We start from the raw sequence: 22,830 nt of genomic DNA on the forward strand, positions 1-22,830 counted from the left end.
TCAGTCGATACCTTCTAACCTGTTGGGAAGAGTCGAAAACGGAACTGAGAGTGGGAGGGTTCCTCAATTCAAACACACGCACACACACAAACACACACACACACACACAAACACACACACACACACACACACACACACACACACACACACACACCATCTTCATAAAGAGACAAATCACTAGCTAAGCTTTTTGTTGCCTTCCTGATCAAGATTTCCCTGGAGGTGAATGAGTCTCAGCATTATTTGAAACCAGACAAACCAGCCACAATCTCACACACACACAGACACACACAAAGACGCACACAGGCACGCACGCGCGCGCACACGCGTACCAACAAAATGTTTTGTGCCATTGGAACCAAAGACCCAATTAACTTTATTACTGACATTAAAGCTGGAGACAGTGGGAAGACAGATTACATAACTGCTACACACACACACACACACACACACACACACACACAAACACACAACATCTTAAGTTGTCATGCAGTTAGACAGCAGTGCAACATTTTCAATTTGATGACTCACCCACACACGCACACACACACATGCACATCCAGACAAGGACTCACACACACACACACACACACACACACACACACACATAATTATAAATGTATGTAGACTTTAAATTGTCTTTCTTACGTCCCACGTTTCACTTGTCCACTTTTCCCTCCCATCGGTCCTCCCCTTCTCCTCCTCTCTAGTACGAAAGCCTTGTCCCCCTCCTTCCTTATCCACCCCCCGCCACCATCCTCCTCCCTCCTTTCTGCCTCCCTTCCTCCCACAGTCGTCAAACACCTGCCATCAAAGCACAAATCCATTAACCTCAATAACGGCAAACGTTTGATCCCAGCATGCATTTCTCTCCTGCGTCGGCCGTCCTCACCTCCTCACAATGAATCAATGTCTGTGTGCCGAAACAAAAGGCAGCGTCTGCTAGTCCGGGGGTTGAAACCCGGGACCGGAGAGGCAGCAGAGGGGTCCAAAGTGTCAACGCGTTACTCTCTCAGCCCTCACTGGGAATATTTTGTCCCCATCGTAAATACTGGAATCAAATCAGGAAGAAATAGTCAATGACGGACATGTGAGTCAATGCAATGCATAGGATTCAATGCAATGAGTGGACATCTGCAATGCAGACACACACACACACACACACACACACACACACACACACAAAGAGGATCCTCTGCAGCACTCCGTTTGAGCCCCACTGTTGTTGATTCTGTGCGATCAGATGAACGCCCCCCCCCCCCCCCCCCCCCCCCCCCATTTCAATTACTCTCCCCCCTCCGGCTATCTCTCTCAGGCTGTCTCTCACACGGAGACACGTCCCCCCGGCCCCCCCGTCGGAACATCTAGCGAGGTGAACGCGCCCGTCACAAGGTGGCTCGTCCTTAAACGGGACCGATCAGCGAGAAATGATGAGGAGTCAGAGCCGAGGGGGGACGGGGGTGATTGACTGGGTAGGGGGGACGGGGGGGAGGACGGGGGTGATTGACTGGGTAGGGGGGACGGGGGGGAGGACGGGGGTGATTGACTGGGTAGAAGTAATTAGATGGGACAGAGATCAAGCTTTCACAGCTCTGCTATGCAGCCGTTCAGCGTACAGCTGTGATCTACAGAAGTCGTTTAAACATTCACCGGGTTCCATCGAAGTCGGTGTTGGTTCAACGTTTGATACGGACGTTTTGATAAAAAATAAAATAAAATAAAAACTTCAAGCAAATGGAAAAGTGACAGAGAAAGTTGAAGATAAAGGGAGCTGAAATAAGAAAAGTTATAAGTGAAGTGATGTTTACAGAGAAAGGTGGTGCATGGAGGGGAGATGGAACGGCTGTGTGGAGGGAAATGTCCAAAATGTCCTTGATGGTCTGCACACACACACACACACACACACACACACACACACACACACACACACACACACACACACAGGGTCAGTACTCAACAGTTATTATGATTGTGAAATCCCAGCTGTGGCCGATGAAGCAGGGGAGGTAAGACAGGCTGCTTTGGGGTATAAGGTCTAAAGAAAGCATCCGCGTGAGGAGGCGAAGCGGCGCCGCTGACGTGTCAGCAGGAAACACACAGCATTCGATGGCGCCCACGCAGGAGGCAGTTCGCCCGCTGGGGGGGTCGAGCCCAAAACGCGTCGTCACGGCATGTTTCTATCGGCCGGACGCTGCACCTCGGCCTTTTTGTGGTGACTTGAGTTGCAGATCATGACATGAATAAGAATAACAAACGTAATCAGTTTAACCAAATTATAACCCACGCATTGGTGCCTTAGAAATAAACGATACAACGAGACATTGGCAGCATTTCATTCATGTTTTAAGATTCAGAATTGACCAATATTACCTTTATACTGCTCTTATATTGCTTATAAATCAGTATTTTAATGTATGTTGATCTATGTAGTGGTAAAAATAATACCAATATTACCTTTCATCGAGTTCTACGTATGTTTCCCACCAAAGGCTGTGTGGACTTAATACATCGTATTATTCAAATCCATTATGCGAACAGAATATGCGGTGCGGCAGAATTTTATTACATTTACCAATTGAATGTAGTTTAATTTCCTGTGGAAAAAAAACCTCATCTGCATGAACTTACAAAAGTGCTATTTTCATGAGAGGCAGACACGCAGCGATGTGTGCACATCGGGAATGTTGACAGGACAGCAAACCTTGTGAATGGTGAAGTTTTATTCTAGTCGCTCTACAGAGAGAGAGAGAGAGAGAGAGAGAGAGAGAGGGAGGGAGAGAGGGAGAGAGAGAGAGAGAGAGAGAGAGAGAGAGAGAGAGAGAGAGAGAGAGAAACAGTGCCACTGTACAGAAGAGCTCCTGTGAAATTCACACCAAAAATATTGTTTTTACTCTTTATCATTTATAATTCTCCATGATGATGTATTCCAGTATGAATTTACAAGCGATGTATACAGGTGTCATTTCTAAATATATTCAAAATAGTTCCTTAAAAGTCTTTGAGGAAGTATTAGTTTTAAAAAAAAAAGCTCTATTCTTACAGCAAACCATAAAGAAAAGAGGTCTCGTATCTTTGGAGCAGACTCAGAGGAGAGGCTGGCTTTTTTTCTTCTGTCTTCTCTACAGTTGAAGTCCCGACCACACGTGAAGGAGAGCGAAGCGAGACGCAGAGAGCTGGTGACACAGTAATTCTCACCTGCCATTGGAGGAAGAGCAAGGACGTCCCGCCGTACCGAACCCCAAGCCCTGACCCCCTGACCCCTGACCCCCTTGGGCGACTGGTGGCCTGATAATGACCCGTCAGCCAATGGGGAAGTTGCACTGAGGTTCAGGTCCTCGCCTTCTCCCCCCCCAAAACAGCAGCAGCGTCTTCCTCGTTTTTTTTTTTTTTTCCTCCCTCAAATATGTATATACTCACACCTGGTTACAACGCGTTAGTGATCATAACATCATAACGAAAATAAATAAAAATAAATAAACATAAAACATTAAAATCGTTACATCTGGGGTTGCATGCCATCACCTCATTATTTATCATTAAATGTAATTAAAATACATTTTGTCATTAAAAAGAGCAGGGTTGTCATCACAAGGGTGTGTGTGTGTGTGTGTGTGTGTGTTTGGGTGTGTGTTTGAACATAAGACAGCATCAGTTTATATGAAAGTTCTGTAAAAGTAGAACAGATAGAACAAATCATCATGAGTTCATAAAATGCGAGGGTGCTGTTTGATATTTTTTACATGTGCATATTGTTCACTCGTCAGCTCACTCAAGCAGCATGTGGAGATACATATGATAATAATAATAATAATAAGTATGCAGTTAAGATGCAAAGAAAGACAAATGTTGCTCGTCGGTCAACAAGGTAGCGAGGACAGGTTCACCGCAGTATTCCAAGAGTACAAAAGGGCGATATGACTGCAGTTGTTACAGATGGAGCTTGAATTGAAACACCGGCTGAAGCCCGTGGGCCGCCTTTAAAAACCACGGGGAGCAAAGAGAGAGCCTCTTCTTCCAGTATCCATCAGGAGGGTAAAAGGGTGCATGCGACACCCTCCCCCCCCCTCCCTCGCTGAGCACAACGATATAAGCCCCCCCGCCCGCCGCCGCCACCCCTCCTTCTCCGGCTCCTCTTCTCTCTTTACTTGGGTTGCATGACTTTGGGCCTCAAAGAGCCGAACTGGAAGACCTAGGACTGGTAAACATCAAAAGGAGAAAAGTTTGATTTCGCGGCCGCTATAAATCACGTTGTTTTTCTTTTTTTTCTTTATAAAGGTTTTTTTTCTACGAAAAAATCTGCACCGCCTCCCGTTCTGCTCGCCACGTCTGAAGCTCCCTCAAAACGTACAGAATCATCCTGAGGTATTTTATTTGATACAATTTGGCTTTGTGAATCCAATCAATCAAGCAAATCAATCATTTAGTTAAGATGGTGACATGATTTTTCCTTTGGCTGTACAGTCTGTACAGCATAATGCTACCAAAAAGAGTGTTTTTGTGGGCACGCGTGTACATGGAAAAATGTGCATGTGCAAGTCTTTTCTGCTTGTGTGTTATCAAAAAGAACAAACAACCAAATGCATAAACAATCAGTTTAGGTTTTGGTTAAGACTTCGAGCTTCCCCGAGTTCTGACCATTCCCTCGCACAACTTCCTCCTCCCCACCAAGACGGACGCGTGATCGAGCCTCCTTGGCTCCGCCTCTCCCCGTCACCGCCCCGCCCACCAAGTCCCACATCGCACCCGACAACCCCGTGAAGGTAAACAGGGGATCCGCCTGAAACAGTCCTCAGATCCTGAAGCGTCCCGGTTGACTGTGGACCAACAGTTGTATAACCACTGGCTAACTGGTCTGTACTGGTTAGCGCGCCGCGCTACTGCTGCTGTACCTGCCAACCAAAGTTCGTTTTTTACCAAAGAAAGGAATCAAATGAAATACTTTTAGCTATCCAACACTCTAGTGATGCGTCATGAACAAGTAGGAAGGAAGAAAGAAGGAAAGGAATCAACAGTGTTTTTTTTTTTTTATAGCTAATACCCTGTTTCTCAGTGGCAGGGATGTAAAAAAAAACAACTCACATCAGCAGCGACCCCCCTACCGGACTCAAGGTGGTGGCGGAACCAGTCCCGATTTCATCCTTTTTCCACCTTGTTAATATCCTCCACCATTTCCTTGCTCCTCCTCCTCCTCCTCCTCCTCCTCCGCAGGATGATGCTGATTTACACTGATTTACTGAGCGCGAAGGTCAACGGTAAAGGTTTCGATTGTACAAGTATTCGCTCACCGCATCGGGCAAGACGCGGTTTTCAAAAACATGTAAAATATGTGTCTTAGTGTATTAGTGTGTATTTTGTCTTCTCCGACACAAAAAAAAAACAAATCAACACATGCAAAATCATCTACTACTCTTGATGGTATTTTTCAGAAAGCTTTTTAAAAAGCAATTGTGGGAGAGAGGTTTTGAAATTAATGGCTATTGTGCTACCAAATAAGCAAACTCTAAAATCCTACATAGTGGGACCCGGATGCCAGAATCCCGTCTAAATCTTATAGTTTAATAGAATAAAAAAGCAATATTTCGCAATTATTTTTCTATGTGCGGAGCCATAAATGAAATGCCCGTTAATCGCCTCAGGTTTCCCTGCTCGCGGGTCCTTTTCTATCAGTCATTTTGTCAGTTTGTCTTTTTTTTTTTTTATCTGTCAGTCTGTAAACATTATTCATTGATAGCACCTACATAACTCTCAGCTTCGCGTCGCCCTCAGCCAGGCCTCAACACATTAACCCCAAATCGTCACCACGCACACCGCTAACTTTCCCCAGGAACCAGCGAGGGCCCTGTGCCGTTTGGCCCGCCTGCCCACTCTCGCGCCGCCAGGTGTCCCGGTGGCCATATTTGTCAGGAGTAACAGGCAGCAGACCGCGGCGGCTCACTGCGACGCCTCTGCCCTCCTGGGACGCCGCCGCCGCGTCTGGCCCGCGACATCAAACGTGCCCGACTGGTCTGATCTGTCAGGCCGCTTCTCCTCAACCCGGCGAGCTGCGAGCTTGACAGCGGAGGTTGGAGAGGAGAAAAAAAAAAAGAGGGAGGGGGAGGGAGGAGGGGCTGAAAGAGAGGTTTTCTCTGCTCTCTCTCCCTCTGATTCTCCTCTCATATCGTACGTCTCCCATCTGCCTCGCCGAGACATTTCAATCACGGATCCGCTGGCTCGTTCCCAACAACAGCGCCTATAGGAGTCCTCCCGTGCTGTAGCTTAGGCCGTCTCCGTCCCTCTAATGTGACTCTGCCATTCCCTCAACCATTTAAAACCTATGGGGTTAATGATCCCCCTTCCCCTCAGGGCAGAATACCTTGTGGCAGCTCGCCGGTCCATGCAACCAACTCATTGGCACACGACGGAGGATGGACAGAAACGGCGATATCATCTGCAAAGAGAGTAGTAGTAGTAGTACTGTCGTACCCGAGTGGGCACAAGTTCTTTTGGATTACAACGTTAAAGAGAAGAAGAAAAACGTAGTGTGGCTATGGCCTCCCGTGGTGGATAACATAGTAGATAAATTATAATACAAACCCAGAGAGCAATAAGGAGGAGAGAACACATTATTTCTTATGTCAACTAAACATCTGACTCCAGACTGGGGATTTTTTTATACACCCGTCTGTTGCTGAACTGGGCGGAGTTTAGGACGCCACGGGGGGCCGGGTATGCACTAGTCTTATTGGCTGAGTAAGGCATCACATGCTCTGTATTGTACATGTCATTGGCTATCCGACCGTCTCGTGAGCAGTATGACGTGGTGGATTTCACGGAGGAGCGGAGATTGTTCGCGTCGTTGCGTGTTTTGACGGGGGGCGCTCCGACGGCCGGTGCGGGCGAGGCCACCGCCAGCTGTCTGTAAATATCAGAGGAGCTGCGCCCGTGGACCAGTCTGCTGCTGGTGTCGTCCCTCAGCGAGTGGCCGAGGAAAGGGTTATCCGAGCCATGGGTCGGGTACAGGGACTTGCTCCTCTTGCTCTCCTCCAGGTTGTGGTTGAACAGCATCGATTTGGACCCGGTGCCAAACAGTCTGCCGGAGTAGGGGCGCATGCCGAAGAGGTTTGCGTAGTGCGAGTCGGATGCGGAGTCCAAGAAGCGATCCTTCTCCTTGAGGCTGACGCTGCGCGCCGGTCGCCCCAGGTCCATTTCCTTGGGCTTCTCTACCATGATGTTGTCGAAGGAGTGCTGACGGCTCAGCCTCAGGCGGTTTCTTTTCTGCACGTGCGGCCCGTCCGTCTGTGGCCAATACAGGCCAAACATCTCGTCCGGTTGGTGCTGCTGTTGGTGCTGTTGGTGGTGCATGGTGGGGCTGACCAAGGTGTCTGCGAGCAGCTGGTCCTCACTAATGTCATACAGGTTTGCCGTGTGGAGGCACGCTTCGCACCGGTTGTAGGGTGAGCGCGTGGCAGACGCTGCGGCGGGTACGGCGGGCGTGTACGCCCCCCCCGGCGGGTAGCTGGCGGACACTTTGGACAAGCAAGAGCGGCAGTGTGTCTGTTTGTAGCGCTCCATGGATTCGTGCGGGGACATGGCAATGTTTTTCTCTTTCAGGCTGTAGTGTTTGGAGTAAGTCGGGTCCGGCAGGAGGTCGGAGTCGGGGTGGTGCAGAGGCGAGGAGTTCAGGTGAATGATGGGCTGCTCGCACTTCCGGTAGTTGTCACTGTGGTCGGAGTAGATCTCGGGATAATCCAAATCGTCTGCGGCCAGGCCGCGGCTCTCGCGGTAGTGGGCGGGGTCTGAGTGCAGGCTCAGCTCCCGGTCAGAGTCGATGGTGAATATTTTCTCTCCTCCTCCTCCTCCTCCTCTCCCGCTCTGGTTGGTTCCGCCGATGACCTGCTTAGTCTTTAAGTAGGACAGCTCTACATCACTGCAGTCCCTTGGGTATTTTGTCGGAACGGATCTTTTTTTTAAGTTGTCCTTGGGTTTCAGGTGCTTGTTATTTTCAGGGTCCTTGTAGGAGGCCGCCCTGCTGGAACAGTCGGAGATGTCGGAGTGGGCCGCGTCCTCGGGGAGGTAGCGCTGCGTCTTCATCGACATCCTGGGGTCCGGCATCAGCATGTCGGGCATCGGAGGGGGCCCGGGAGGCGCCGAACGAAGCGTGTCCACCGACTTCTTCCACAGGGTCCGGGGCGGCTTGGCGTTGGTTTGGACCGCCTCTGCGCTTACTGCCACCTCGACTGTGTTGGGATTGGCGTCATTTAGGGTCAGGGGATGCTGGCCTCCTTGGAAGATGTAGTTGTTCAGGTGGTCTTTGTGGCGGTTGGCCAGATAAGACTGCAGGTCGCCAGTGTCCCCATAGATCATGTCTTTGGGAGCGTAGCTTCGGTTGTCAGCATAGATGAAGTTTCCCTTCTCTGCCATCATGTCCATAATCATGGGACCAGCCGAGTGCATGAATTCACGTTTGGGTGAATTCATGTGGGAGCCACCCAGGGTTGACATGTTTGTCATCTGTTTGGCTGATTTAATGAGCTTCAGCATTTTGTCCTGCGGGCTAAAGTCCAAATCTGACTTCTTCTTCATGTCAATGTGGACTCCGTGGATGCAACTCCAGATACCCTGCATGAGGACACGAGGGTAAACAAGGTGGAACGGAAGGAGGGGGGGGGAGACAAAAAACGAGAGGGATGGAGGGAGATGGAACGGCAGAATCAAACATGAAGAAGGGTTGAGAAAAAAGAAGAGAGAAAACAATAATTATTGCTTATCTATTTGGAAGAAACACTTTTCATGTTGATGAAATTGGTAATAATTAAGCAAACCACGTTACATTTGATCAACTCTTAACAACTTGAACAGAATCGTAATACATTTCTAAATTAGATCTTTCATCTTCTCTGAAAGATCCTTTGTAAATTGTCATAAACTGTCATGAAGTAAATATGGGAATTAGCTTTGTTTAGAATATAAATCATGGAGGAGATGACCAAGTCAGAGAGCACACGACATTCTAAAGAAGATCAAATCAAGAATTATTCATAAATATACCAAAACAGCTATAATGTTTTTCATAAAATAATCCAACCAGGTCAAATGCAGCCTCGAGCAACAGGAAACAGACGAAATGTGATGCGATGCAATGAGACAAGACTTTCTGCAGCTCCGCTCATTTAACAGTACAACTGCTGGCGCAAGTATAGCATCATCTGAGAATACACTAGAACGCATCCTAACAAATAACCCGAGCCAACAATAACCTGAGAAAAGTAAAACTAGAGCTGCCAATACGAGTCATGCACAAGAGTGATGTCATAGAGCACTCCTCCTAAAGCTAAAAGAACAAAGCACTTTTTTTTTCCTCCCCGAGACCGTTTCCCAGCTAACAAATGCATTTCTCACGTTGACAAATGCAAAGTGTTTCTTTGGCCCAGCGCACGTACTGTGAAGCTTATCGACACAAAGCAGCCCATCAAGGACGCATTCCGCCCCTTAATTCCCTCCCCAGATTGCCTTTGAAACGGCATCATTCTCAAAGTTTTCTCCCCCCTCGGTTAACTTTGAAACCTTTGAGTCACACTTTGCCTCCACGATAGCGCGGAGACACTGCGGCGCGTTTGAGGATGCGCGCCCACGTCTTCCGCCCTCACCTCCGGGCGAGGGAGAATGCTGACCTTTCAGAACGGACCGCGCGGCAGAATGGATTGATTCAACGCAGGTTGCCAGGATTTCACCCAAAGACACGTCGCAATTAGGATCAACTTTGGCCGATGTTCCGCGCTTCATGGCGACCGGCCCTCCTCAGCGCAGCCCCTCCCCCTTCTGTTTCGCTCGCTTAGCAGTGCTAGCGTACCGCTCTGGATACTGCAGCATTAGGCCCCATTGCAGATGCCGTGCTTCTTTAGGCCGTGTTGGCTGGAATGTATAAAAATGTTGACCCACATTGGCCATTAGGTGACGGCATGTGAATTCACTCATCGGCCTGTTTCGGGGAATTAACTATTGGATGAAAGATAAAATCTTAATTCTGTCTAAAGATGAGGCGGGTTTTTTGCTGCCAGTTAGATCCAATTAGTTCAAGTTAATTATTTTAATAGTTGAATAGTTGAAAATTCTCACATGAACTATTCAAAGTCAATATTCCACGTGTTTCTTACAGGCGTTCCTGAGCTGCACGTGAGGACCTCGACCTTTGAACGTCCAAGTGCGTCCAACTCCATCAGTGCGTTCCTGAGATGGACGTGCACCTGGTCCAATATCAGCCACGGCTCTTCGTACAGATATCACAGCACCGACACACACACACACACACACACACCGGTCCTTACCCGACTAATGGAGAACAGGAGGCCCGGCGTGCCGGTGCAGACCCCAGTGAAGCAGTATCTGAGCCTCCAGTAGAAGAGGTGCTCGGAGACAAAGGTGATGAGGGACAGCCCCATGGCCGTGGCCAGCATGTAGAAGACACCGGCCATGTTGTCCACATCCAGCTGACTGGACATCACCTCGTTCTTCTCGTTGTGGCAGATTCCCGTCAGCCACTGGGCTTCGAGTTCCTCCATTTCGCCTGAAGAGCAGAAGGGACAGAGAGACCCGAATCCTCCATTGAACCAACAAATTAAAAGGGCAAGACACAAGTTTACATCTTCATACCAGAATGTATGAGACACGCAATGTGTCATATGGTTTTCGTTTTATTCAAAATCAAATAAATTAATAATTTCCTAATGTATCTGCATTCAAAATAGTGCGATCTAAAGATGTGATTGTGGTAAATAACGTGTGCTTTTCTGTATCCGTCACCAGCCGCCGGGCTCCATTTCCCCCGAGAGATCCTTTCCTCGTTGGTAATGAAAGAAAGGTAGAAAGTAAGAAGCCCTTATCTTTTCCCACCCCCGTCCCCCTCCTCCCTCGGTGACATTTGGCTGATCCAATCTGTGTCCGTCAGGGCCGGGTAACTACGGCTGCTAGCGGGGAAAGACAAATCTCACGGCGGTGTTCAGCTACGTGTCCTCAGGGCGCCGGCTCACTGAGACATCATTAAACCTTTTTTTTTTTTGGAGGAGAATTCATCTTCCGGTGAGATTCACAAATAAATAAATGAATAAATGAATGAATAAATGTGGCCACGGCACCGACTTTTTAACGAGACATCATGGAATGCTTGGAATCCACCACAAAAGAATGTGAAAATAAACGAGACAATTAGATACAAAGCGCGTCTTCGTTTAACGGAGAGCTTTGGGGGAGCGGAGACCGCCCGCGATTAGAAGTGCTCCTCTTTGCAGCAGCCACGCATCTTAAAGGGGGGGGGGGGCAGTTAACCCAGAACACGGGAAACAAGTCTCTGTTTCCTCCTCAATTCCAGAGCTATGAGAAGCATTTCAGGTCGAGGTTCCTGCTGCTGGGGGGAGAAAACACTCCTCCATCACTATCCACCACAAGCATGAAGCTTGGGGTCAAGAAGACACGCGTGACAGATGCCGGCGTGTTTCCTCGCCTGGCGGTTTTGTTTGCTTCCGTCTTCTTTCTGTCCGGGAGGAGCCGAACGATCTCCACCCACATTGTGTCTAAACTGATGAAGCGCCATCTGCCCCGGACGCAGAGTCGCTGTCATCCATCAAGGATCCGCCCTCCCCCCCCCCCCCATCTCTCTCTCTCTCTCTCTACCCGACAGCCCGTCTCCCCTCGTCTTCCTCTCTATCTCTCTCCTTGACCTCTCATTGATTCCTCCCTCCTTTCCCTTTAACACGCATTTAACCTTCTCTAATTTGTTTTACAACAACGCGGATGAAGAGATTGAATGGGATTAATAACCCCCCCCCCTCACTCAACCAGATGTTTATCCTACACCTATAACACGGCAGCGTGGCCCTGATACGATTTGGTGAGAGAGGATTATTGTCACACCAATGTTCATTTAATCAACTTCATGTGAGCACGACGGAGACACATCGGTCAGCGAGCCGCCGCCGTCCCCGTCCGCTCTGCAGTGGGAACTTGTTTACATGAGAACTTCTGAAGCTACTGTAATAAAGGAGTTTATTTACACACACACACACACACACACACACGTGGTGCTGCAGAGGGGAATACATTAGAATAACTTACGCACTGTGCCCTCGGTTTGGAGCAGCCTTTTTGTGTCCAGAATAACATCAAAAGGACTATTTATACCTCGCTGCTTTCCCTTTGTGCTGTCAGCAGACAAGGCAGTACAGATGTGTGTGTGTGTGTGTGTGTGCGTGTGTAACCTTTTGGCTTCACGGACAGTTTGCATTGTGCGTGTTTCTCACCGTCCCCGATGATGGCCAGGATGGCCAGGTCCACCTGTCGCTTCCAGTACGAGCCCTTCTGCAGAGCAATGCCGTACCCGGTGGTGGCGAAGATGTACCTGAGCGCCGTCAACGTCCGGACGCACACAAACACACACGCACACAGAAAACACACATTTTAACCTTTGAACCGATCACTTCCGGATGCTGCGATTCAGGGTATCTTGGAGGAGATACCTCGATTCAACGCGGTGGGAAGATTACGCCCACGGAATGAAAAGCACCGCGTCCAAATGTGTTTGGTCTTTTGATGCCCGAAGACAAGCGGCCTTACAGTCTGACATCAGACGGGTGGCGTTTTCGTTGGATCGGGCCTCGGATCTTTTGGCAAATACGGCCACATATGTACATCGGAACACTGTTGGCCGCTTTGATCATCCCGCCGCTCCACCCTGGCCTTGAAGAGGTCCCTTCTTAAGGCAATTTTAGTGCTCAATCGCTTTAAAAAAAACAGATCTCTTTGCAGTGTGGAGCGGAGGAACAACCGCCAAAGACCAACAATAATTCAAATGGACGTATGGGAATGAGAGTTAAATAAGCTCCTTTTCCTTTGATTACCGTCATACAACATTTACAGATGCTGCACAGTGTCACGCAGTCCGGTGGCGCCACATAACGGCACCTGAGACAGAGAGACAGCTCCTCAAGAGACAGTCCCACAGGTGAGACGCCCGATTGGTTGACTCATTCTGGTCTTTTTTGGAGCTGTGTTGTTACCTTCGGGCGGCGGCGGCGGCGGCGGCTAGCTCTCTGTGCTGAGCTAAGTTAGCCAGCAGCTGGAGGTAGCTTCATACTTACTTTACAGACACGAAAGGTGGTCAATCTTCATCATCTAACTCGCAGCGAGAAAGCCTTTCCTTTTTACGTGCGATACCACTGTAACAATCCACGCAGCGGCGCGTTTACAGGCGCTACGACCACAAACAAACCCGGCGCAGGACTCTACGCGGTGGTTTTGGACAGAAGGATGGCCGGAATCGGATCATGACGTGAGGACAATCCACAGTGAAAGTGTCTTTTTAAAGAACTGAAGCTTTGGTTTACCCGCTGCCAATGGTCACCAGCTTACATCCCTCGTCCCTGCCGGCGGCGTAATTCAACACCGCGGCGTCGTAGATGAAGGCGTCCAGCTTCCTGCAACGGACGAGAAAAAAAGAACAGAGGAAAGAGACAGAAGAAAACAGACAGAGGGATGAAGACGCGGGACGGGTTTCAGTTTATTTCTTCTGGCAGAGAAGAGCAACACAAAGCAGAGGACGGCTCCTTCTCCGGGTTCTAAAGGGTCGAATCGCCGCCGGCCCGACGCGCCGCCGGCGCAGCGGGCGAAGGTCCCGCAGGCGTCGCACCGATCGTAGGAGCCCACAGGCAGCCGGACGGGCTCAAGAACCTTTAGACGAATGTTTACACTCCTTTTCTCTCTGCACACACACACACACACACACGCACACACACACGCTCACTCATGTTTAAGGTGTCGGCAAAACGAAAAGAGTCCAGACTGACATTTTCAATGTAACTGATGCCGTCACCAACCGCTGCTCTGTGTCTCGCTCTCGGTGCCGGCTCTCACACACACACACACACAGACACACACACACACACACACACACACAGAGAGGCCTGCTAATAGCGCAGTGACTGGCTGGCATTTACTGAATGTCAGATCCAGCCCTCTGACGGAGGCTCACAGCCGATAGTTCACTGTGTAATTAGCTTAACGCAGCACACGCAGGCCGTGTGTCCAAACATGCTGTGTGTGTGTGTGTGTGTGTGTGTGTGTGTGTGTGTGTGTGTGTGTGTGTGTGTGTGTGTGTGTGTCGGTAGACGCGAGGCGGACGTTGCTCGGCTCTAATGGTTGAATGGAGCAGCGCCGGTTTTCATCCCTCTACACCTTTCGGAATGTAGTCTTTTAAAAAGTAAAAATACTCAAATACAACACTCTCTCTCTTCTTTTAGGCCGCTTTTTTCGGTAAAATTCGGCATTCACACAACATTTTTCAGAACCCTAAACGCTCACCGAAGGAGTGACAGCGAGATCCTCCTTGTGGCAGTGGCAAGTGGGTGGCATCAAACTTGAGAGCCCCACCCCCTACACGGAACCCGCCGGTCCAAACCTAAAATTAGCCTCTGTAATAAGAAGACGGGGGCTCACGTGTCTCAAATAAAATAAAATAAAATAAAATATTTACAGCAGCTGACCTGTCGTACAAATAACAGTTGTTTCTGGGAAAAATTGGCTCCTCCCACCCAGCGTGCCGTTGTGACGCCGACTGATTTACTGGCGATTGCCGCTGCCTGCCACAAAGTTGCCACCCACTTGCCACTGCCACAAGGAGGATCTCGGCCCTACTGCACCGAAGAGAGAAAACGCCAGCATCAGGACCCCCCCCCCCCCCCGCTGTGAATGCATTCATACTAATTCACCCATCGGACATCGTAAACTTCGCTTGTACTGCGAGTCAATTAGATCCCTGAATCCAATCATCGACCGGCTGTAACAGGTCGTCAGCGTTATGTGTGATCAGCGCTAATCCTGCCGGCGAGCCTCAAACAGGCGAGCGCGGCTGCTAATTCCACACCACAGAATCATCGATGAGGGCGTTGGAGGCTGCGCACACCTCAGTGTGTGTTTACCCGCCGTACGCTAATACAACAGCTAATACAACAGAGCATCACAGCTTTCACCAGTGTACCTGTGACTTACGGATGAGAGAGAATGAGCCGAAAGACACACCAGCATGAAGTCACGCACCGCGAGTCCTCGTGCTCTCTTCCCTTCCTCTCGCCGCCGGGCCTTCAAGCTGAGAGCTCCGATTGGATCCCACCCGGCGGCGATCAACCAATCAGAAAACAACTCCTGGTCGCGTCGGCTCATCAACCCCCGTCCCCCGTCTCCCCGTCTCCCCCCTCCCCCCACGTCCTCGTCCTCTCGCACTGGATTTTCCCCTCCTTTCCTTCCTCCGTCACCTTTCCTCTTTCATCCCATTACCGCTTCCCTTCCTGCTTTGCACACTTCCTCCAATCAGGCGTTTTGTCCTCGGCCTCTTCCCTCACCTCTCGTTGCCGTGTGCTGATGAGATGAGAGTCGAGCCCTCACTTTCTTTTACCTCCACCCTCCTGTCCTCCGTTTCCATCTGTCCTCGGGGGAAAAGCTCCCCGGGGTCCTTTCTCACACGGATGCGTTGTGGAAGTATGTGGATGGCAAAAGATTCAGAGCACGAAAAAACAAATTCTCAGCGCTACTCAGCCCGCAAGTCAACGTTTGAGAGAGCACAGGCACAGATTTGTGAGAGCCGAATCGGATTTCACAGTGCGACCGGCGGCATTTGCTCCGTTTTTGGCAGCTTCTGACCACTTTAGATCGCAAGAGGCCGCTTGCCAAGCCTTTCAGATGCATGAGCTCCGACATTGAGAAGTTTATGTATTTATTTTATTTGGTCTGCATGAAAAAAATTCCAATTATGGGGAGCAAAGATGTATAAAACATAACATCGTTTTTAACCTCGTTTTTTAAAATGTTTCAAAGAAAAACACAAATATATGCTGGAAATAAAAGATGTATAGTAAAATGCTGTCTAGCTAATTTAATTACTTAGTGTCTAGAACTGATAAATTGAATGACATTTTCCTTTAATTTAAAGGTAAGGCACAAATCGTATCCTGCTCTCACGGATCTGACCTCGTGCGCTTTTGCAAAGCTCGACTTGCGGACTAAGTAGCGCTCAAATTTGTTTTGTGCTCTCTCAAATTTGTTTGCCATCGATATTCTTCCACAACACACGCCGCCGCCGCTTCCGCTGTGGGGACCAGTTCTACAAATAGCTCCCGCTGTTCCCAGTGAGAGATCCCATTCACCCCCAGTCCCAGGGGAGCCGCCACACACACACACACACACAGGGAACTACACACAGAGCGATCTGTAGATGACACACACACACTTGTGAGGTTGACGGGTGAACATTTTGCATCAGTGAAATAGTGTTGGATCACACCCCGATTCCTTACCCCGTTTTGAGGCTGACAAGCGCGTCGGTGACTCCGGTTTGGTGATATTTTACCATGTACTGGTGCATAGCGGGGTAGTTCTTCCTGATGTTCCTCTCCGTGGACCCGTTTGGAACCGTCCCGAAGCGGAACGGGGGCGAGTATGCGTACGGGTTCTGAAACTGTACAAGGGACGAGACGCATTTCAAGAGTGTGTTTGAACAGCAGAGCTTTAACTGTGTGTGTGTGTGTGTGTGTGTGTGTGTGTGTGTGTGTGTGTGTGTTGCCTGGTTCATTCCAGTTGTAGATTCCACCGTTAAAAAATAAGTGGCAACTTAGCAAAATATTCTTTTAACTGTCCAATTTAAGTCAATCAAAGTGTTGAATTTGATTTGAGTTAAAATTAAATTGAGAAATATTGCAGCATAGTCTTGTTACCTCTATTGGAATCTTACTTCCAACCCTCCCATATTGCTATTTTTACTTTTTAATCTGGATTAATCATACTTATATTCCACCGTTGTCTTTTTTGCTTCCCTTTCTGTGTCGGTCCTTCGTTGGCCGGTTACATTACTTACTTGAGACCACGTACCAGATTAAGCACGACATTGCCGACTTTCCTTCTTCTCTCTCTCTCTCTCTCTCTCTCTCCTCCCCCCTCCTCCCCCCTCCTCCCCGCCGCGTCTCTCAGGTGTAATCTCCTCTGTGAACAGGTCAACGGGTTTCGTCGCTCCGGTGACAACCGACCCTTAAGAATAGCTGCGACTAGCTGCCCTCATGGCCAGAAACACGCCGATCCTTTCAATTACATCCACTTATAACGGTGTGTGTCTGCACCCCCCCCCCCCCCCACACCCCCCCATAATGTCAGACAGCTGAAATAATAATAATTAAATCTCATTTATCTACTTGTCGGTGCACGAAGGTTCATGTCAGCGTGCGATTAGCTTTGTGTGTCTGTTCAAACATCTGTAAAAACAAACAGAAACATCTGCGCTTTCGATGGTTGAGTTGCTAATGTGAACTAGTTTCACGGCACATATCTGCATACATACATATCTAAATATTCATGCATGCTGCATCTGCCCGCACACACGTGTGTCCCTGCTGTGTAATCAGGTCAGCGCGCGTTGATGAGCGCGCTGTGCGTGTTGGTGGTGATGTCAGCGTCACGAGGAGGCCTCGCGAGGGGGGGGGGGGGGGGGGGGGGGGCATGAAGTGGAGATGAAAGTTCCTCGTGTCGTGTTGTTGTGTGTTTTTACCTCAGCTCATCCGGACTGACCCTCTTTTGTTGCCCCTCCTTCGTCCTGTTCTTCCCCCTCGCTCTCTTTTTTAAAATCTGATACTTTCAAAACGTGTCAGTTAAAACTTCTCGGAACTTCTGCTCTCGTTCCGTCGCCGACAATTCCACTGAATTCACACCCTTAAATCTTCTTCCTTCTGAAATGAAACACGTGGCCAGTTCACACAACCGGTTTCCGTTGGACGGCGATGATTTGGTCGGGCCGTTAATTGCATTGTTGGTGTGTTGGCGAGCTCGCCCAGTGAGCGGCGTTGAGACTTAAGATTGTGGGACGTTTTGTTTGTCGTTGGAAGAGCCGAAGCCAATCAAAGCCTCCCCCCCCCAAACGGGACGGCCATGTTGCTCCTCTAACGAGGCCGCTGTTACGCAACACCTCGACGATGAGTCATCGGTTAGCGCCGTGGTCCGTTTGCCTCCTTGCTGCCCCCCGGTGGCCACGAAGCGCTTCGAGGTGTAATTCTGCCTGGTTTTCGTTGGTCACATGTCGGCTCAGCGTCTGTCTGGACGGCCGCTTAACCTTTTTGTCTGGTTTCTTTCTTCTCTGACACTCTCTGTCTTCCCATCTCCCCCCCCCCCCCCCCCCTCGCCTTCCGCCTCCCCCCCTTCACCCCATTCCTTTCTCCCACCCTCAGCCGTCAACTTGGCCCATATCTGTCCGCCTGGTGTCTTCTACCATCTTGTGCGTATTGGCCTCTCGGCTCTCGCTGTGCTTCAGTCTCCCCTCCTGCCAGTTGCTGCACCCCTTACCCCCCCCCACTCCCACCCTCCACCTCCCCCTCTCTAGCCTCTACGTCGGTCTGGAGGCATCTCCCCCCTCTCTCCTCGGGAGCTCTGCACCCTCCTTCGGCCTGTCCTCCTGACCTGCAGGGCCAACTTCCCCCTCTTATCTCTCCTCGCCTTATTGCCGTGTTCTTACATTGGATTGTGTGTTATAGCAGCAATGAACAATGAAATATATTAATGGAAGACATTTTGATTAATTGTCTAACTGTTTTACAAATAAAAGCACACGCTGAATTAGCAGAACACGAGCGCTTGTTGCGGGATGGAATTTAGCGCAGCAGGATCGTAACGTCACACCGAGGGTCGGCGTTTATTCTTTATACTGCACATTAACGTCGACTAAAGGAGGTGAACTTCCCATTATTCTGCACTTCCTGGTATCTAAAACACACCCTAGCAAGTTATTAGAGTAAAAATAATTACATCCGTTACTACAGAACGCGAGGATCGATGAAGGCGGCGTAGAAACGGCGTATCAAGGAGCAAAGCCCCTCTCCGTTTTCTACCAAACAGCGGGATGAAATGGATGTTTTCCGTCCTTCACCTTGTTGTCGGAGAGCCCGGTGACCTGGTCGACAAACTCCTCCTGGATCATGAAGGCGGCCAGGTTGGCGGTGTAGGAGGCCAGGAAGATGACGGCGAAGAAGGCCCACACGGACACGATGAACTTGCTGGTGGTCCCTTTGGGGTTCTGCACTGGCACAGAGTTGTTGAAGACCAGACCCCACAGCAGCCAGACGGCCTTGCCCATGGTGAAGGACGGGCCATGGGGGTCTGAAAGAGAGGACGGGGTGGAGCCGGATGGTTCAGGGGACGAGGGGGGGGGCGAGGACGCCGCCGCCGGGCACGAGGGCCTGGTCATGTGTGCGCGTGTGCGTTCACATGCTCACCTCGTCCTTGTGCCAGGTTTCTGTTGAAGCCAAGAGGACTGATGTACTCAAACATGAAGACAGCCATTGCAGTGACCAGTAGGAGCATCACAAACATCATCACCCATACTGACGCACTGAATGGCTCTGAGGGAGACAGACAGAGACAGACAGAGAGACAGAGAGAGGGACAAAAAGAAGACCCCGTTTTAAAATGACATTTTTACATCTTTAAGATCAGCATTTTTTTTTCTCATTTTCCGTCTTTCCTCGTGCACAAACACACGTCGCGGAAAGAGCTTCGTGGCTAACAAGCTGGCTGCTGCATGCGCCCCCAACACACACACACACGCACACACGCACACACGCCTCCTGTTTGACAGTGTGAGGAGGCGCGCAGAATGCTAAGCTCTGGTGTCAGCACTCCTGTCCTCCTTCTGAGCTCACAACACTACCGCGGAGATTAAAGCAGCCTCTAATGCACGCGAGAGCCCTGCTGGCACAGCGCCGCGCTCTGTGTGCACCGGCCAGCGTCCATGGTGGAGGTTTCCTGCTAATTGCCCTTTTCACTGCAGTAAGTACATGTTGCACACGTGTCACACTGTGTGTGTGTGTGTGTGTGTCTGTGCCTCAGTGCTTCCATGTGCCTTTGCGTGCAGGACCTCGGCGGTCGATGCCGAGGCGCTTCGCCTCAGATGAGCGTGACCGCGGCGGGGGGGGGGACGACTATACGGCCGCTCAATTTAAGATTCCGCGCCCGACTCCCTCTCAGGTGGAGCCACTGTGGCAGAAAGCGACGGGCGGAGCCGAATCCTTGCGATGGAGGAGCGAGTATTGACAGCTGCGCAACCGAGAGGAATTGTGTTGTCAGCTCTGTGTCTCGGGGAACGCACACAAACACCGTCCTGCACTCACACGGACCGAAAAAGCAAACAAGACGGATCGAGTACCCCCCCCCTCCCCCCTCCCCTCCCCCCTCGGTCCCCCGAGTCCCGGTTGTGTGGTGACAGTTACCGAGGAAGGCTGACGGGGACACCGTTCCATTGCTACGGGACACCATGACGCTGATCCCGGTTTCCACGAACGGGACGGAGAAATCGATGACCTCAGAACGCTCCTCATTGATCGTCAGAGATCCGACGGCCATGACGGCTTTCTTATAGACCACCTTAGGTTGGGGGGGGGGGGGAGACGCAGGGGTGGAAGGGAGGACGGAGGAATGGATGGATGGATGGAGGGTGAGTGATGAAGGAGGAAAGACAAAGAGTAAGGACGTGGGGGCCGGAATGAGACGGAGAGGAAGTGGAAGATGATAGAAGGAAAAGAGGAAGAAGACATGTTTAATCATTGTGGCATTCAACATGTGAGCATCAGTCAACCATATCACCAACACATGATGGAGAAAGACAAGAGGGCAGTGCAGTTTCCATGAGCTCATGCAACAAGGTTTACGGCCCTCGAAGGAACTCTGGGACCTCAAGTTAAAGCAGCTAACTGAAACCACGGAGAAGCTAACATTACTTTATGCTCCCGGCGACGTTAATCCACGTTAAACATGCACACACGGATAACTTTGCACCTCCGACATGAACATTGTTACTAAATTGGGCGAGTTTGGTTCCTCTTACCTCTCCCACCATCCCATTCCAGACATTGTTGATTTTCTTGCCATGCTTGCCATTGGTTACCAGGTACAGGTCATAGGTGAACTTTACATACTTGGCAATCTTCTTCAGAATGTCGATGCAGAAGCCTTTGCAGCACTTCTTGATGTACGTCCCACCAGCCTCAGTCGTGTTGCTGGAAGAAGCAAAGACACGGAAGAAAAGCACACGCGGTCAGCCGCGGGTTTCACCTGCGGCGGCTCGGATCGGTTGGGAAACGACAGCTTAGGGTCTGTGACACAAAACACAGAAGGTTATGTCAGCGGGCTGATCCAGGTGGAGGTTTTCCCCTGATCTCCACTCCTGTGAATCCTGTGTGACAGGCGACAAAACGAGGACGTCTTTTTCATCTGCTGGCCTCGTTGGATTTATCCGAACGCACCAGTGAACAAACGTCGCCCCCGGGGACTCTTTCGACCTTAAATTCAGGTCGTTCTACTCAGGAAGTGACATCGGACAACTTGGAAAAAGTGTGCTTCCCCCTCCCTCCTCCGTCCCCCTCCGTCCCCCTCCGTCCCACCGGAGGAGGTTTATGACGGCATTGCATCTGCAAGCCTCGTACCATCTGTGCGCACGAATGTGAGAGCGTCGACCCTTCATCCGGCCACCTGGGACGCTCATTTAACTTTGAGATGTGTGCTAATTAGGAGAAGACAACCTCGTCCTTTAGTTCAACGACGACCTGGACGCAGCCGTGATGGAAAGACACACAAACACACACACACACACACACACACGTCCGTTTCCTTCAGAGCTGAAAGCCTCTGTGGTGTTTAACGGGAGGCGTTTCTTTACTCCTGTGTGACTGGAGACGAAGCCACAGGTTGTGGAAGCACGAGAGACAAAGAGACACAGCGTTCATTGGGAAAATGTTTTTTTGCATATCGTCTAGAGCAGCTGTTGGAGCTCAAATGAAACGAAGACACTAATTTACATCTAAGCCCCTTGAAACGTGCCATGTGCTCACCAATCCAGGGTGTCTGGCTATTGTTTTTTTCGTCCCCTTTTCAAAACTTTCCCTCCCATTAAAGGCATCGTGACTTCCAATTCACTGCAAAGAAGCAGCGGTGGAACCCGTCCAGGAGGACAGAGCAGAGTGGACGGATGGGAGAGCGTCCCGGGTCCAAATGACACGGTGGTTCGAAACGCATCTTTAAGGCAACATGTCGTGTGTGTACACCGACGCTGGAAGGATCTGTGATGGCAATGACACGAGGAGGACGGAGACGAGAGGTTCAGCTGGTGGAGGCTTTGAGCTGTAAGAGCTGCATCCATGAACACGGCCGTCCGACAGAGAGACCGCGTGACGTTAGTGAGGCTGTTTGTGAAGTTGCCGGGCCGACGTGATGTAGAAACGCCACGGGGCCCCCCGGGGGACGGGGGGGAGGGGGGCGGCGGTCCGGGTATGTGTGTTTAGTGCGAGTGTGCCTTGTTCTCAGGCCTAGCCTGGATGAGTGAATCTGTGGTTCTGCATGCATGGATGGGCCTCCCCCCCCATCCGACCCCACCACGACTCCTCTCACTCTGCCTCCCTCCCTCCTCCCTTCCTCCCCTCCATCACTCCATCTTACCCTCTTCCTCCAAATGGACGCCATGGATGCTTGGGAGGGAATTGCGCTGTGCGAGGGAGGAAGGAGCCCGGGCGCATTGGCCTGTGAGTGAGTGGACATGTGGCAGCAGAAAGTGTATGTGAACTTGTGCGTGTTTGTGTGTTTGTGTGTTCTTCCTTGGAGATGCTTTACCCTCCGCCCTACTACACAGTCCTTCTAGATGAGAATCTCCGTTGGCTTCTTCCCTGGAACCCTATTACCGCCTAATCAGCTCGGTTTGTGTGTGTGTGTGTGTGTGCGTGCTTGACTAGTAGTCAGTCAGTAACTTTGTTGGCATACATGTATGCAGTGGTAAGACTGTGTGTG

At 50.3% G+C, this 22,830-nt stretch overlaps 1 protein-coding gene across 1 annotated transcript in view; it reads right to left on the reverse strand.

Moving 5' to 3' along the window:
• Positions 1–2,910: 2,910 nt before the first annotated feature.
• grin2aa (glutamate receptor, ionotropic, N-methyl D-aspartate 2A, a) overlaps positions 2,911–22,830 on the reverse strand; it is a 31,434-nt gene continuing 11,514 nt past the window's right edge. The window contains exons 4-12 of the mRNA XM_040190645.2: positions 20,879–21,050; positions 20,265–20,418; positions 19,272–19,397; positions 18,926–19,155; positions 16,317–16,477; positions 13,356–13,445; positions 12,273–12,370; positions 10,305–10,543; positions 2,911–8,598 (exon numbers count right to left, since the gene is read on the reverse strand). Coding sequence (XP_040046579.2) covers positions 6,619–8,598; positions 10,305–10,543; positions 12,273–12,370; positions 13,356–13,445; positions 16,317–16,477; positions 18,926–19,155; positions 19,272–19,397; positions 20,265–20,418; positions 20,879–21,050 — 3,250 coding nt within the window. The 3' untranslated portion in view covers positions 2,911–6,618. The remainder of the gene's footprint in view (positions 8,599–10,304; positions 10,544–12,272; positions 12,371–13,355; positions 13,446–16,316; positions 16,478–18,925; positions 19,156–19,271; positions 19,398–20,264; positions 20,419–20,878; positions 21,051–22,830) is intronic.

Source organism: Gasterosteus aculeatus, chromosome 11, assembly GCF_964276395.1.
Source record: "Gasterosteus aculeatus chromosome 11, fGasAcu3.hap1.1, whole genome shotgun sequence".
NCBI classification, from domain to species: Eukaryota; Metazoa; Chordata; class Actinopteri; order Perciformes; family Gasterosteidae; genus Gasterosteus; species Gasterosteus aculeatus.